Genomic DNA, 14,964 nt, shown 5'->3' with positions numbered 1-14,964 from the left:
CCAAGCCCTTGACCCCAATTTCAAATCCTAAATTTCATCATGTTATTACTTTTAAAAATTGAGATTGCTAAAGGTGACTCATGGATATTTTGGGTCCTATTTTTCCTTGGAATTGTCGATACCAAGATCTGAGAACTCTGTCTTGCTTGTAACTCTGCTTGTTGAATTAATAACCCTGGCTTAGAAAATCCCTTTGGCATCACTTAGAACCAAGCCAGTCTGCCAGGGGAAGTTGGCAGGGTGGTACTCAGGGGTGTGTGTGTGTGTGTGTGTGTGTGTGTGTGTGTGTGTGTGTGTGTGTGAGAGAGAGAGAGAGAGAGAGAGAGAGAGACAGAGACAGAGGAAGAGAGAGATTAAGAGAGAGAGAGAGAGGAGGGTGGGGTGAGCTGGGAAGGGGTGAGGAGAGAGTCTTTTTCACTGGTGAATTTCTATAAAATTGATATTTATTTTGGATATCTTTGGATATCTGGGGCACATTTCTTCCCCAACCAATTTTGTTGATAAAGCTGGGTTAAAGTATGTGGACTATTAAAACCTTACAAGTTTGGGTGGAAGGCAGAAAACAAGAGGAGAAGGATGATGCTTGCTTTCCAAAAAGGGGAAAAATAGTAGGCATGACTTTGCCAAATGTGCCCCAACTTGCTTTTCACCATTAGATGTTTGGCCACTTTCTATACTAGGTATTTGAGTAAGCACTATAGATGCTTACTAGCCATGCTCTTTCATCTCTTTGCTTTTCTGTAGCTGGGAAAGGAAAGTGACAGACAGATCTTTGACACTGGCATCACAGAACAAGAATAATTTATTACTTCAGATAGTTATCTCTATTCAGCTACAGAAGAAAGGCAAATAATTTCTAGATAAAGACTTTTAATTTATTCAGCAACCATTTATTAAGTGCCTACTTAGAATTTGTAAAGCAAGGAGCAGCATGGTGGAGTGGATATAAATCCCAGCCTTAAAGGCATGAGGACCTAGGTTCAAATCCCACTTGATAGAGACTGGTTGTGTGACCCCAGGGAATGTCACTTAACCTGGATGTACTCCACAGTCCTCTAACAGTATAAAGTTGCACAGAAGGTACCAACCTGCATTGGTAGAAGCAATTTCCTCTTATGGGAGTTCTCTACATCAGTGAAATCACAAGTCCAAGTCCCTATCTCTATCCCTATCTCTGTGTATATGTAAAGCACTTTGCTAGGCACTGGAGAAAGATGTAAATACACATAAGATATGGTCCCTATTCTTTTTGTGGCTTATAATCTAGTTTGGGGGACATGAATAAATACCTATCATGCAGAATAGGACATTAGACAGGTATAAGCAGAGTGTTGTGCAAGAACTCTGTTGAATACCACAGGAATGAAGGCTCTAGAGGAGTTGAAAATTTCCCTAAATGTGACTGAGATTCCTCTCTTCCAAGCCTGGGTATGCAGAACAAAAGAGTCAATATGGTGCTTATTTGAACCTTAGCTGATACCTGTCCGTGGCTTCATTTCCATGAGAATTACAGACTATTTACAGATCCCTTAAGGCACTAAGGACCTTGGGAAGAACTGTCTACCCAGAGCACCCAGTAGAGAAACTAAGGACCAAGGGAAAAATGACTCCACTGAGTTCCGATCCCCAGGTTTCTTGGAAGTAGGGCTGTTCTAGGACCTACTGGAGGCTTTCTGACCTTTTAGCTGGGTTTATAATGGATAAAGTGATGTAGTGGAAAGATCACTGAATTTGTAGTCAGAAGTCCTGGCCTTGATTCCCTTCCCCACCATTGAGACTAAACCCTGGGGATACAAAAAGAGGCAAAAGACAAGTCCCTGCCCTCAAGGAGTTCACAGTCTAATGGTAGAGACCACTAGCAAATATGTACAAAGGAGCTGTTTTGTTGTTGTTGTTCGGTCCTGTCCAACTCTTTGTGACCCTGTGGACCATACCGTCAATGGGGTTTTCTTGGTAAAGATACCGTAGTGGTTTGGCATTTCCTTCTCCAGTAGATTAAGGCAAACAGGTTAAGTGACTTGCCCAGGGTCATACAGCTAGTAAGCATCTGAGGCCAGATTTGAACTCAGGTTTTCCTGACTCCAGGCTCTGTCCACCTGAGCTACCTTCCAAAAAAACTGTATAAAAGATAAATCAGGAATAATTGACAGAGGGATTGGGAAAACCTTCCTTTAGTAATAATAAGAGTTAGCATTTATATAACACCTACAATTTGCAAGGCACTGTGTTAAGTGCTTTACAAATATTATCTAATTTATTGCTCACAACAACCTTGGGAAGTAGGTACTATTATTATCCCCATTATACAGTTGGAGAAACTGAGGCAAACAGCAGTTAAGTGACTTGCTCAAAAATCACACCATGTGCAAGTCTTCCTGACTCCAGGCCCAGTACTGCACCGAGTAATGAGGCAAACTAAGTAGCTGCCTCATTTCTAATGTCAAGGTTAGATTAGATGATCCCCACCTATCCCCACTCCTGCCCCATCCCTGACACACACACAAAACTAAGCTATCGGTTTCTCTTAATATTTACTTACCATTGTGTGGGATAGTTGGAATTCCTCTCCTCTGTCTAGCTACTTATAGGAAACTGGTGATCCACTCTGGGCTTGCCATAAAGATTGTATACCTGAATTGTTAGTGTTCATTTGATCTTAAGCTAGAAAGGATTGTAGAGACCATCAGGACCAGATTCCCTCCATGTCCATTTTGCATCAGGTTCATACAGATTTAACTGTTCACCTTTTCCAGAAAACCATTTGAAAGATTGTAGGAAAAGGTGACTGGCTGTAAACTATTCATCCCATGGTACTGGGTCCAGCACTACTTCCCATGCGGCGTATTTCAGGATTATAGATTAGAGTTAGAAGGGATATAGGACTTCAGAAGTCAACTGGTACAAACACCACTTATTTTATAGTTGAGAAAACCTAAAAAGCCCAGGGAGAGGGCTCTCGTTCCACGACCTAGGATTCAAACCCAGGTCAGGTTATGTTATGCCAAATCTAGATCTTTCAAGAGTTCTATGCTGCAGTCGCCAAAGGTGACATCTATATGGAATTAAAAAGCAAAATAGTTTTTTTTCTTACCTTATTTGTTAATAGCTAATATTAATGTAGCACCATAGCTCAAGGAGGTCAATGACAGAAAGGTTTCATATATAACCAGAAATAACAATTGGAAGCCAATTAGATGCTTACCACCTAATTTGGGGAATAGCTAAACAAATTGGTGTATTAACATAACAGGATCCTGTTGCTGTATAAAAAACAGCAAACACAAGGAATTTGAGAAACACGGAAAGGCCTGTATGAATTGAGAGTGAATAGAAGGCACAAGATATAATGATTGGAGTAATACATATGCAACATCACTAAAAGACAACTAATTTAGATTGAGAAATAGTCTTGCTTTTACAGAACAGAGGGTGAAATAACATATCCTTCCTTTTGGTGTTTCTGGGGGGATTACTGGGGTGTCGATGCTGCACATGCTACAGCTTGGAGAGGTGGGTGACACCAAAGGTAGATGAGCGGCCTTGAAAAGGGCCAAATCAGGTTAAGGGTAACCTACAGGCCTTAAACCCATTGGTAGTTAGGGAGATGTCTACGCCAAGTGTGTGATGACTTCCCCTGGTGGAATGGGCAGATGAAAGCAATTTGTTTCAGTGGTCATGAAGGCAGTTGAAACAGGTGCTGTGGAGTACTTAGAGCTCAGTCAGTCATTGAAGAGCCAAGGTCATCCACTGCATTCTGGGCCATAACCAGTTGTCTTGACTTTTGTGTTTGTTTGTTTGTTTGTCTTTTGGAGGGTGGAAGGCAGGGCAATTGGGGTTAAGTGACTTGCTTGAGGTCACACAGCTAGTAAGCGTCAAGTGTCTGAGGCCTGATTTGAACTTAGGTCCTCCTGACTCGAGGGTCCCTGTTCTATTCACTGTGCCACCTAGCTGCCCCTTAGGCTTTTGTCTATCAAACAGGACTCTAGAAGAGAAAGTGAGGCAGATGACTGTACTCCTATGCCTCACTTAAATCCGTATCATGTGCAAATCAAGACATCACCCCATGATGTCATTGGTCCTCTTCAAAAACAAAGGATAAACAACAATTTTTGGAGGGGTATGGGGCAGGGGGTAGAGCTATGGATGGGAAGTGTTGAAAAGTCAGATGTCTTTTTTGTTTAACTGTTTTCCTTTGTTGAAAGAAAGGGTCTGATGGTTGGAGATTACTAGGGAATGATTGACATTAAAAACACACATATACACATAGATACATACACATATATGTCTAAGTGTATCAATAAAATAGGGGGAAATTTCTATGAACCTTGAAACTATGATCATCTTTGATTTTTTTTGGGGGGTGGTGGTATAGTGGGATCAATTTATATTACGCTTCACATAATAAGGGACCTATTGCTTCTGAAGCCTGATTCAAATACTGACGCTGGGAAGATTTCTGTCATGCTTTTGAGAGGAGAAAAAAGGAATACTTTCTTCATTGTGAAAGTTGTTCCTCATTAATATAGTCTGTGAGTTCTGGATTTTGGGTGGTGAGACTGGTGACATACATAGCTCTGTCAGTGGCTATTCTGGATGTTATTCCAAACTCATTTGCTATTGGAAGAATCTCTTGGGGTTTTTCAAAAGAGCTATCACATTGATTATAAATAGAGTGTATCCCCTTCATGGGGTGGTGCCTGTGGAGGCGTGATGTTTGTGCTATAGCAGGCAATTTGTTTTTATTTTACCTCTTTTCAAAGAGGGAAGAGGGAAGGTGAACGTTCTCTTTCTCTGCCGTTTCTGAGTCTCTCTCCACTCTCTCTCTGTGGCGTCTTCCTCCAAATCCCCTGCTGTATCTCTAAGTATTTTAATACCTCTCATTGGGGTCATCTCTTAAAAGCGCCCAGTCACCCCAAACTGCCTTTTAAAAGATAGATTTAAAATAGATTGAGGTAGCTGTACCACAGAGTCTACTACAAAGCATTCAACAATAGACAGAAACTCAGCCCCTTTCTAATTTAGGACTTGAGAGTGAGCTCTGAAAGTTGAATTTCCTTATTTGAACAGGGTTTCAACTTAGCAGCTTCCAAAGATTTGGCCTCTTGCAGTCTTCTCTGTCTCTCTCTGTGTGTCTCTGTGATTATCTCTTTCTGTCTCTCTGTCCCTGTCTCTCGTCTCTGTCACACTGTCTTTTTTGGTTTCTTTCTTTGTCTCTATCTCTCTGTCTGTTTCTATCTATCTTTCTCTTTCTCTCCCCCTTCCCCCTCTCTCATGTTCTCATTTCTATATAACTCTTTTCTTCCCTCTTCCTCCCTCCCTCTTGCTCTTTTCCTCTGCCATCTGCACCCAAAGCTGTTAGTACTAGCAAGTCTGAACTACTCACTTAACCAGGAAAAAATGATGCAGTGATTTGAAAAAACTGAATCTGAAAACCAGTCTTTGAAAGAACAATTAATTAAAAGGTCTTGTTGGATTTGGCATCCCACTTTTTTTTCCCACCCTCCTTCCACACCAGATGCAACTGCTCCTCATCTCTCACTTGGGACACTGTTCATGGTTCCTCCTCATCTCTCTCTCCTTTTCAAAATCCCATCTTCAAGGTTCAATTCAGATATCACCTCCGTGAAGTCTTACCTAATGACCCTGATTATTATTGTCCCCTTTCTTCTCTAGTTACTTGGCGTTATTCTGACCTTATTCACACACGCACGTGCACACACACACACATGCACACATACATTTTATCTTCCCCCTAATAATAGCTAGTATTTATATAGTGTTACTCTGTGTTAGGCACAGTGCTAAGTGCTTTACAAATATTATCTCATTTGCTTCTCACAACAATCCTAGGAGGTAGGTACTGTTATTACCCCCATTTTATGGAAGAGGAAACTGAGTTCAAATAGAGGTTAAGTAACTTGTCCAAGCTTACACAGCTAGTAAGTGTCTGAAGACAAATTTGAATTCAGGTCTTCTTGATTTCAGGCCCAGAGTATTCCATCCTCGGTGCCACCTAGCTGCCATAGAACTTAACTTGGAGGTCTATGGATAGATTACCGGAGGTCATTGAATGTGGATGAGAAAAATTTACATCTTTGTTTTTACTAACCTCTAACTGAAGTCTAGCATTTTCTTCCACTGTAAATAAAAACAATAACAATAACCCATTATTCTGAGACAGGGTGCTTAGGTGTCACCAGGCCACCAAAGGGTTCCATGATGCAGAAAATTTTTTTAAACCCTTTTGCAGAAAAGAAAATTTTGATGGTAGGGGCAGTTTTACTTTTGCCTTTATATCTTCAGTATCTCTCCCAAAGACACTTCAATGTTTGTTGAACTGAATTGCCCAATGATTTGGAATTCAGTGGCGAGGCACATTTCATGCCCAGGTCTACTAAAGGTGGGTATTAGTATCTTCAGGTGATGCTTATTGTGACTTTCCCAACAGGTAATTGCCTAGGTGTGTTAAATTGAGCAAGAGAAAAAAAAACAAAACTATATTATGCACACATGATTGAAGAAACTTTTCAATGCCTATATGAGAGAAAATGCCATTTTCTTTTCTCTTTTCTCCCTTCTGCAGATGAGGAACCAAAGTTGAATTCAAACCTGTATATGTGTGTGTGTGAAGGCATATCCTGTGGGAATCAGGACCACTGTGAGGGACAACAGTGTTTTGCCTCGCTGAGCATAAATGATGGTATTCAAGTCTACCAGAAAGGATGCTTCCAAGTATATGAGCAGGGGAAGATGACCTGTAAGACTCCACCATCCCCTGACCAAGCTGTGGAATGCTGTCAGGGTAACTGGTGCAATGGAAACATCACAGCCCAGCTACCAACTTCGAAAGGTAATGGTCGTACCCATATCTCCCCACTGCCCATTCCCTTCCATTTCCCCATCCCTACACTGACCTCACTTTGGTTCCTGTGATGGAAAGTTGAGCTCAAATTGAAGGACTGGGAATGGGGGAGGAGAATCACTCAACATCTAAAGGAAGGTAGAAGTTAAGAGAACATGAAGCAGTACAAAATACTTGAAAAAACTTAGAATGTGTCCAGTTCTCTCATACCCAAGAGATCTGCCTTAGGGAATGTTTTCTGTTGAGGTGGGATTGTTTTACCAAGTGCTGCCAACTTTATTCCACTCCTTTTTTTTTTTTTTTTTTGCAAAGTGAAACGGTAGCTACTGCAAACACCATCCCCCCAAAAAAAACCCAAACTTATCCACAGATCAAGTGTATATATTAAGGAGAAATGGTTGAGATGAAGAGAGAGGGCCTGGGACTCTGGCTGAGTGGGACACATACATTACCAGGAAAGAAAGAAAAACTTTGATCCATTTTCCCCTCTTCCTGTTGTCTATTGTCTGGTTGTATCTCTTTCCAAGCTTGAAGCGCTGTCAGATTTTTCACATGTAACTTGAATGAATTCTTTATAAGAGGATCCTATACAAATGGTTCCTTAATATCTAAAGATTCTACTCCTTTGGAGCAAGGCAGCTGCGAAGCTGCCTCCATGCTTGGGAGCATCCTCACTTCCTAAGAAACCCTAGAGTGCCTGCACTAAATAAAGCCTAGACAATCCAATGAACTATTATTAAGGGCTTGCTATGTTCGAAACTGTTTTGAAGCTACAAAGACAATGTGAAAAACAAATCTTTGCCTTTTCAAGGATTAAGCTTACATTTTACTGAGGCAAATGTACCATATGCACAGACAAGAATATACATGGTAATTTGAAAAGGGAGCAAGCATTAAAACCAGGGGAGGGGATTGAAAAAGGCTTCCCCTGACAGTTGGTACATAACTTTAGCTCGAAAACTTGAAGGAAGCTTGGGATTCCAAGAAGAAGGGGCAAGAAAGGGAGTACCCCATGTGCAATGGCACAGTGATGGGAGATGGGTGTTTAAGAGAAAAGTGTGTTGGAAAGTTTAGTTAGAATGTTGAAGGAGCAAAAGAGAGTGATGTGAAATCAGTCTGGAAAGGGACAGTAGATTAGAGCCAGAATATGCAGGGCTATAAATGCTTAGCTGAGGAGTTTCTCTTTTATGTTAAAGGAAATAGAGAACCAGTGAAGGTTCTTGAGCAGGACAATGATATGGTCACTTAATCCTAAATCTTCAATCCTAAATTGACTTAACCATAGATCTTTAAATTTTCACTAAGAGTCTCATTAACTCTTGGTTTTTATTGGACCTATGATTTTACTGATAGGGAGCTCCTATAGGTCAGCAGCATTAGAGAGCTGCCTAGGTCAAGGATAGTTTAATTGATTTGCTCACAATCACAGGTCTAGTATGTGAGTGTCTGAAGCCAAACAAATTCTAGGTCTTCTTGACGTGTAAATTTTTTAAGTAGGGCATGATGTGGAATGTTAGAAGCAGGAGTAGTGTCACTAGAAAAAGTGACAAAGTAGGAAGAGGATTGTACTGTGTATGATACATTATAATAATGGTGTTCATGTAAATAAGTGATGTCAAACTCTCATAGAGATGGGGGCCACTAAATCATGCAGAAGGATTCCTGTAGGCTACATTTTGACTTAGAAAACTATCTATCTACCCATCCATCATCTATCTATTTATTTATTTAGATATAAGTGTATACATGTATATGGGAAAAACATGGCACCCATGGGAAAGACAAGGGTTAGAAAATGAACTGAACTATCAGGGACATGGGAAAATTCTTACTATGAAGAAATACCTTGTCTATATCTAGAGATAGGTATCTACGTATCTGCATATCTATATATCTGCATATCTATATCTACATATGGATAGATATCTGCGTATATCGACACACACATATATCTGTTGTTGTGTCACTTCAGACATATCCAACTCTTTGTGACTCCTTTTTGGGGTTTTCTTGGCAAAGATACTAGGGTAGTTTGCCCTTTCCCTCTCCAGATCATTTTACAGATGAGGAAACTGAGGGAAACAGGGTTAAGTGACTTGCTCAGGTTCACTCAGCTAGTAAATAGATGTCTGAGGCTGGATTTGAACTCATGAAGATGAGTCTTCCTGACTCTAGGCCTGGCACTCTATCCAATGTGTCACCTAGCTGCCCCACATAGATATGTATATCTACAGATATACATATCTATTCATATATACCTATATATATCTATAGCTATAGATATCTAGATATAGGTATATCAAGACATTAAAATCAGATAGGAACCACATTTTAATCTGGTTTGGGTTATACTCAGGAGGGTTGGGATGTCATGGGCTGAGTGTTTGATCCTTAGTCATCATCAATAAAACGTTGAATTTTATTAATCAGTTTCTATTCAAGAAGTATATAATGCATTTCAGATAGATTTCCATCAAAAGTAGTTAAAAGAAAAAAAACTGACACATACAAGTGTTGTGTACATAAAAAATATACATACACACGCATATATATATATATACACACACATACATAAAAGTTTCAGTTATATGCAAAATAAGCCTAAGCTGAATAAATAAGTTCTTAGTATATATTGAGTCATGTTTGAAGAAATGTCTTCCTAATGCAAATAGAGAGCTTAGCAAATTCTTCATGCATTCTAAGTGCCCATGCAGAATGTAAAGATGTGGTGATAAGACTGTACCCTTTCTATAACATTTTACCTTTTATGAAGGGCTGCCACATATATTAGCTAGTTTAAGCCTCAAGACAGTCCTGCGAATTAGGCAAAGTATGGAAGCTGAAGTCTAAGAGTTTAAGTGAGTTTGCTAAGTAAAACAGAGCTGGCTAAGTGGCTAGAGCCAGCTCTTCTGATTTACTGCTGTGAATACTCTTCTCGATACATCACATTCCTTCTCAGTAGAAAAGACATGTTTGTGGAATTTCTAGTCATAGAGACGAAATTACACTCATGCAAAACTACGAGAGAAACATATGAGTCAATATATTGTTGTTCTTTTATTCTCTTCATTGTTTTTTCTTCTCTTTTCTGTCTGCTCTAGACTTTTATTCTTTGGTTCATGACCCTTGTATTTATTTCGTCCTTCTTTAGTCTCTGTATTCCTTACAGAATTAAAACTGCTAAGGGACCTAATATGGGTTCCTTCTTGAAAAAAAGTATCTTTGTTCAGCTTTCTGGATTTTGCTCCCTGGCCTCCTTTTTCTGTTGTGCCATGCTCTTTAGAAATATCAGTTCCTACCAGTGACAGAAAGGGTATTGCTTCATGGTAGGAATTTTCCTATGTCCCTGATCGTTCAATTCATTACTAACCTTTGTCCTCCCCATAGGCATGTTTTTCCCATTTGTCATGAAATCTCATCTCATGTCATTGTCCTCCTACCCCTTGGGTTCTCAGATCCCAATTTTGTTGAGTGAATGATTTAAAGCAGGGCTGTCCAACTGTAGGTTTTTATTGAAACAATAGAAAATATACTTGCCATTTTAGTGAGAGCTCTGAGTTAGCTCAGCTTCCTTTAAAAGCATTTATGTAAATTTCTGTGCTTGTAGGTGGGCCACATAAATCGCACATTATAGTTGCATGCTGCCCACAGGCTGCATTTTGGACAGCCCTGATTTAAAGGTTAAAGATTAGCCTTTTCTGCTGGGGTGGCTATGTAGCACAATAGATAGAGTTCTAGGCCCGGAGTCAGGAAGACCCAAATCCCGGGATTTCTTATTCTCTTTCTCTTAAGCCAGGATGTGTGGTGTAAAGCACCAAATCTTTGCAGATCACACCTATTTGCAAAGTCCCCATCTCTCTTTATAGAAGTTCTCTCATGGAAGCATTCATCAGTGGTATCCTTTACCACATCTGAAAAGATTTCCTCCTTTCTTTCCCTCTTTTTACCTCCTTGCCCATTTTCTTGGAGGCTCTCTTTTTGAGAGACTATAAGAGTTAATTTCCTCTCATTGGTAACTTTGACTTAATTTGGGAAGATCACATATTCCCCTCTATCTTCCTTACCTTATCTGCCTTTTTTTCTCCCTTCCTTCCCATTCTGCCATTTAGTCCTTCAAGACTATTGTCCATTCACATCAAGGCTGGGTGTAATGAGGCTTAGTCCATGAGGGTTCAGTCCTGTTTCTCCACTATCACTTCTATTTGCCATTTGCTTTTACTCTTGTGTACTTTTAGAAAGAAATCTCTCAATGGGTCTTCTGTTGTTATTGTGTTCTTGTAGTCTTGGTTGCTGTATTTATTTACCTTTCCTATATTTCTGTTGTTTGAGGTATTTAAAAAGCAAATGGTTTACTTGGGAATGGTTTTCTTTCTAGGAATGTTTAGAATTCTTTTTTTTTAAGTGGATGTCTTTTTTAAACCCTTAGCCTACCCCCATCCTCCATTAATTGTTAGCCTCAGGTTTTCAGGATAGGTCACTGAGTTGCATGCTATTCCCTCCTGAAGTTTCTGATGGTTGCAGAAAAATGTGTTATTTGAATTTCCATTCCTTTACATTTGTAGGTCTTTCTTTTAGTTTCTCACAGAATTTGTAGTTTGTCATTGGAATTGTTAAATTTAATCACTATGTATTTGGGATATTGCAGCATAGATTTTTTGGTTTTTGCTTTTTTTTTCCTGCAGACAATCTCTGGATTCTTTTGATTAGTATATTTTCTTTCTTCTGCTGTTCTAGGCAGTTTTCTTGCATTATGATATTCAACTTTTTTGACCTGAGTTTTTCTGGGAAGCCTATAAGCCTAAAGTTGTCTCTACATATCCTGCTTTAAGATCAATGTTTTGGTTGGAAATTGTTTTCTTTTAACATTATTGCTTTTTGCTTCTTTTCCAGATTGCCCTTCAAGTTATGTGCATTTGAATTCCAATAAGTTATTTTCTCCTTTGTTTATTATTTGTTTAAAATTGCTATTGTGGATTCAAGTTTTTCTATTCTGCTAATTATTTCGGCTTTCTAGGCCATAAATTCCGGTTTCACAATTCTGTTTCTCTTAACCATTCAGGAACTTCCTGCAATAGTTCTTTGCTCTCTTGACAGTCCACAGGGCCTTCTGCCTTATCAAGCATTGATTGATTTTTCCTTTCTCTTGAAATATTTATTCATAGGTATCTGGACTTTTTTCATTGATTTAGAGGCCACATTCCATTCTTAACCTGCTTAAGCGAAGGTCTTTAACAGAATTTTCTTACCTGTGAAACCTTTAGTCATTTCACTCTTTTTTCCTTATATCCCCATAGAGCTCACTTTCCAGTTCCTTACACTTTGATGGGGTTTTCCTTGGAGGCTGGACCTCAAAGTCTTCTCAGACTCTTATGTTTCACTAACCTCTCTCTTTGTCCCAAGGGACTTCTAGAAGGGGAAGAAACTGGCCCCAGCTGGATTCTTGGCTCTTACTTCAGGCTTAATGGAGTGCCATACAGCCTCCCATTAGTGTCCTTACCCTAGTGCCCATTACTTTCTGACAGCACCAAGCCTATGACCATGCCGCTGCCTCAGCCATGACAAACTTCTTTGCATTTTGTTTTTCTGCCTCGTTAGGAGGCTGGAGGGGTAATCGAGTTCTGTTGCAAGCCTGTAGATAATTTATGTAACTCTACCCTCATGCAAAATGAGAGGTGGAAGGAGAGGGTGGTGTTGAGTGAATGATTTAAAGGTTAAGGATTAGCTTTTTCTGCTGGGGTGGCTAGGTAGCACAGTAGATAGAGTTCAGGCCTGGAGTCAGGAAGACCCAAGTTGCAATCTGGCCTTAGATACTTACTAGTTGTGTGACCCTGGGTGAGTCATTTAACCCCGTTTGCCTTAGTTTCCCCATCTGTAAAATGAACTGGAGAAGGAAATGGCAAGCCACTCCAGGATCTTTGCCAAGAAAACCCCCAAAAGGGTCATGAAGAGTCAGACGTGTTCGAAAAATGACTAAGCCACAACAACAATAAAGCTGTTAGTTTGCTAAATTTTTACCTTATTAAAGTTCTTAGTACCCTCAACTATTAAGAGAGTGGAAATTGCTTTATCTCTTGTGCATAATTCCTATTTTGGAGATGTTTAAAAGGTCATGAGGATCAGAGAAAATGTTCATTCCTCTAGCTGGCTGGTCACGTGACATGAAAGTCTGCTCCAATATTTTGTCAAGTGAAAGAACACTAAAGTACTAACTAATTTTTATAGGTTTGCAAATAAGTGAAAGAAAATAGAGAATTTTAGAGAAGGAAAAGACATAGCTCAAATGTATTTCATTGTGGGTTGAAGAGTTAGGGCATAAACTGCATGAAGGAATTTAGCTCAAGATTGATTTGGTAAAGTGGAAAAGGTATGATGAAGGATAAGAAAAAAATGAAGACAAGGAAGAGTTACATACAGCACTCATGGTGAGGGCCTGTAGTAAAGGGCCAGACTAGAGCAGAGCATTCTGGGAACTCAAGTGATAGGAGTTGAGGAATGAATAGTTTAAGGCCGAACTTGATTCAGTAGACAAGTGGTAGGCTTTGGTAGGCTCTTAAACAGAGAGAGAAATAGTCTCAAAGATATGTTGTCTGAGGAAGATGTGGATGGCAGTGGGTATCTGTGATATATTTGAAGCTGGAGAGAAGCTTCCACAGTGAAGTGGAAGGTGGGGAAGAAAACCTGCCACAGATTTAATTTATTTACTTGATTACCTTTGTCATAGTAATATTGAAGCTTGATATTTTGCAAGACTCTGAAGGTGAAAAGCTCTGCAGGTCAAATTCTGTAGTCAACAACAATTGTTTTTGTTTTGTCACATTTAAAAATGTTTTCTTGTTTATTATCTAATTTGGAGTAGATTTTTTTTTTTTGCAAACCAGAATTTTGTTCTTATTGATTGGGTTGCTGAATGTTAGAATTTGAAATGGCTTTTCCTGCTCGTGATGTTTTGTGGTGAAAGAAGGATATGTCATGTATTTTTTAAAATAAAGCTTATAATTGTTATGAAATCTCCTTTATATACCATGCAAACAGTGATCCTTTTGGCTAATTAATTACCTTTTTCTCTCTAGGGAAATCCTTCCCAGGAGGATATTCAAGATTCAGCCTGGATTATATGGCCATCTTTATAGGCCTCTCTATAGCTGCATGCCTTTTTGTTATTCTACTGGTTGTGGGCATTCGGAAATTCAAAAAACGGAATCAGGAGCGACTTAACCCTAGAGAAGTGGAATATGGCACTATCGATGGACTCATCACTACAAATGTTGGCGATAGCACCTTAGCAGTGAGTTTTGAATGGGGCTAGAAATAAAAAATCAACAAGGGCTGGTTGATACAGACAGAAAAAGAGATCCATTGTACTCTTTTACTTGAAGTATGAAATACCAAGTACTGGCTAGTAACTGTGCTTGACAGAGTTTATATATATCTATACATGAAAAAACAGATTGGTTTTAGAAAGCTGCCCAGAGCTGTGCATGTTGTACAAGTCACTCATGTTGTGAGCTTATGTTCACAGTTCACATAATTGTTTTGCAGCCATGTGATATTAAACATGAATAGATGTTTATAGTTAACTGAGGGGAGAGTTTCATTTTTCTTCTAAATAGGTTTGTTTTTTCAGGTAATTTTTTTTTCTTTGGTTGTATATACTCGTCTACCATTTAAAATCTCCATTCTCCCATTTGATCCTTCCCAAGTTTTTTTGCCTTTCGTTTATTACAACATAACCCCTAATTGTTAAGCTGTTAAAACTTGTCCTTTAGAAGAGCAACGAAAGTTTTCTGTATCCCTGTGCTGCCACCTTGTGGAGTGATGAAACTTTTCCAGTGGTTAAAAAGGAGGGTCATTTAAAAGTATTTAAAACATTTTGAAATACTCTTTTTCACGTTTTTATGATGAAAGCATTTTGAAAGAACTATAAGTATCTTCTAGGATTTTTTTAAACACAAATTAGAAATATTTATAAGAATGTTAATAGTAAATAAGCCAGTTCATTCCAGGTTAGATCCTTTTGCTACTAGAATGTCAAATGTATTGTTTTGTATTCTTTGCTCTATAGGAAGTCATTTGTACCATATTGAACAATGTATGCAAATAAT

General features: G+C 39.1%; 1 protein-coding gene across 1 annotated transcript in view; it reads left to right on the top strand.

The window, feature by feature from the left end:
- The window catches only part of ACVR1 (activin A receptor type 1), a 161,540-nt gene that overhangs the window by 100,038 nt on the left and 46,538 nt on the right, over nucleotides 1-14,964 (top strand). The window contains exons 3-4 of the mRNA XM_036745127.1: nucleotides 6,584-6,850; nucleotides 13,933-14,147. Coding sequence (XP_036601022.1) covers nucleotides 6,584-6,850; nucleotides 13,933-14,147 — 482 coding nt within the window. The remainder of the gene's footprint in view (nucleotides 1-6,583; nucleotides 6,851-13,932; nucleotides 14,148-14,964) is intronic.

Source organism: Trichosurus vulpecula, chromosome 2 (assembly GCF_011100635.1).
Source record: "Trichosurus vulpecula isolate mTriVul1 chromosome 2, mTriVul1.pri, whole genome shotgun sequence".
Classification (NCBI taxonomy): domain Eukaryota; kingdom Metazoa; phylum Chordata; class Mammalia; order Diprotodontia; family Phalangeridae; genus Trichosurus; species Trichosurus vulpecula.
The sequence above is the reverse complement of the archived record's forward strand: the minus strand, read 5'-3'. Positions and strand labels throughout refer to the sequence as shown.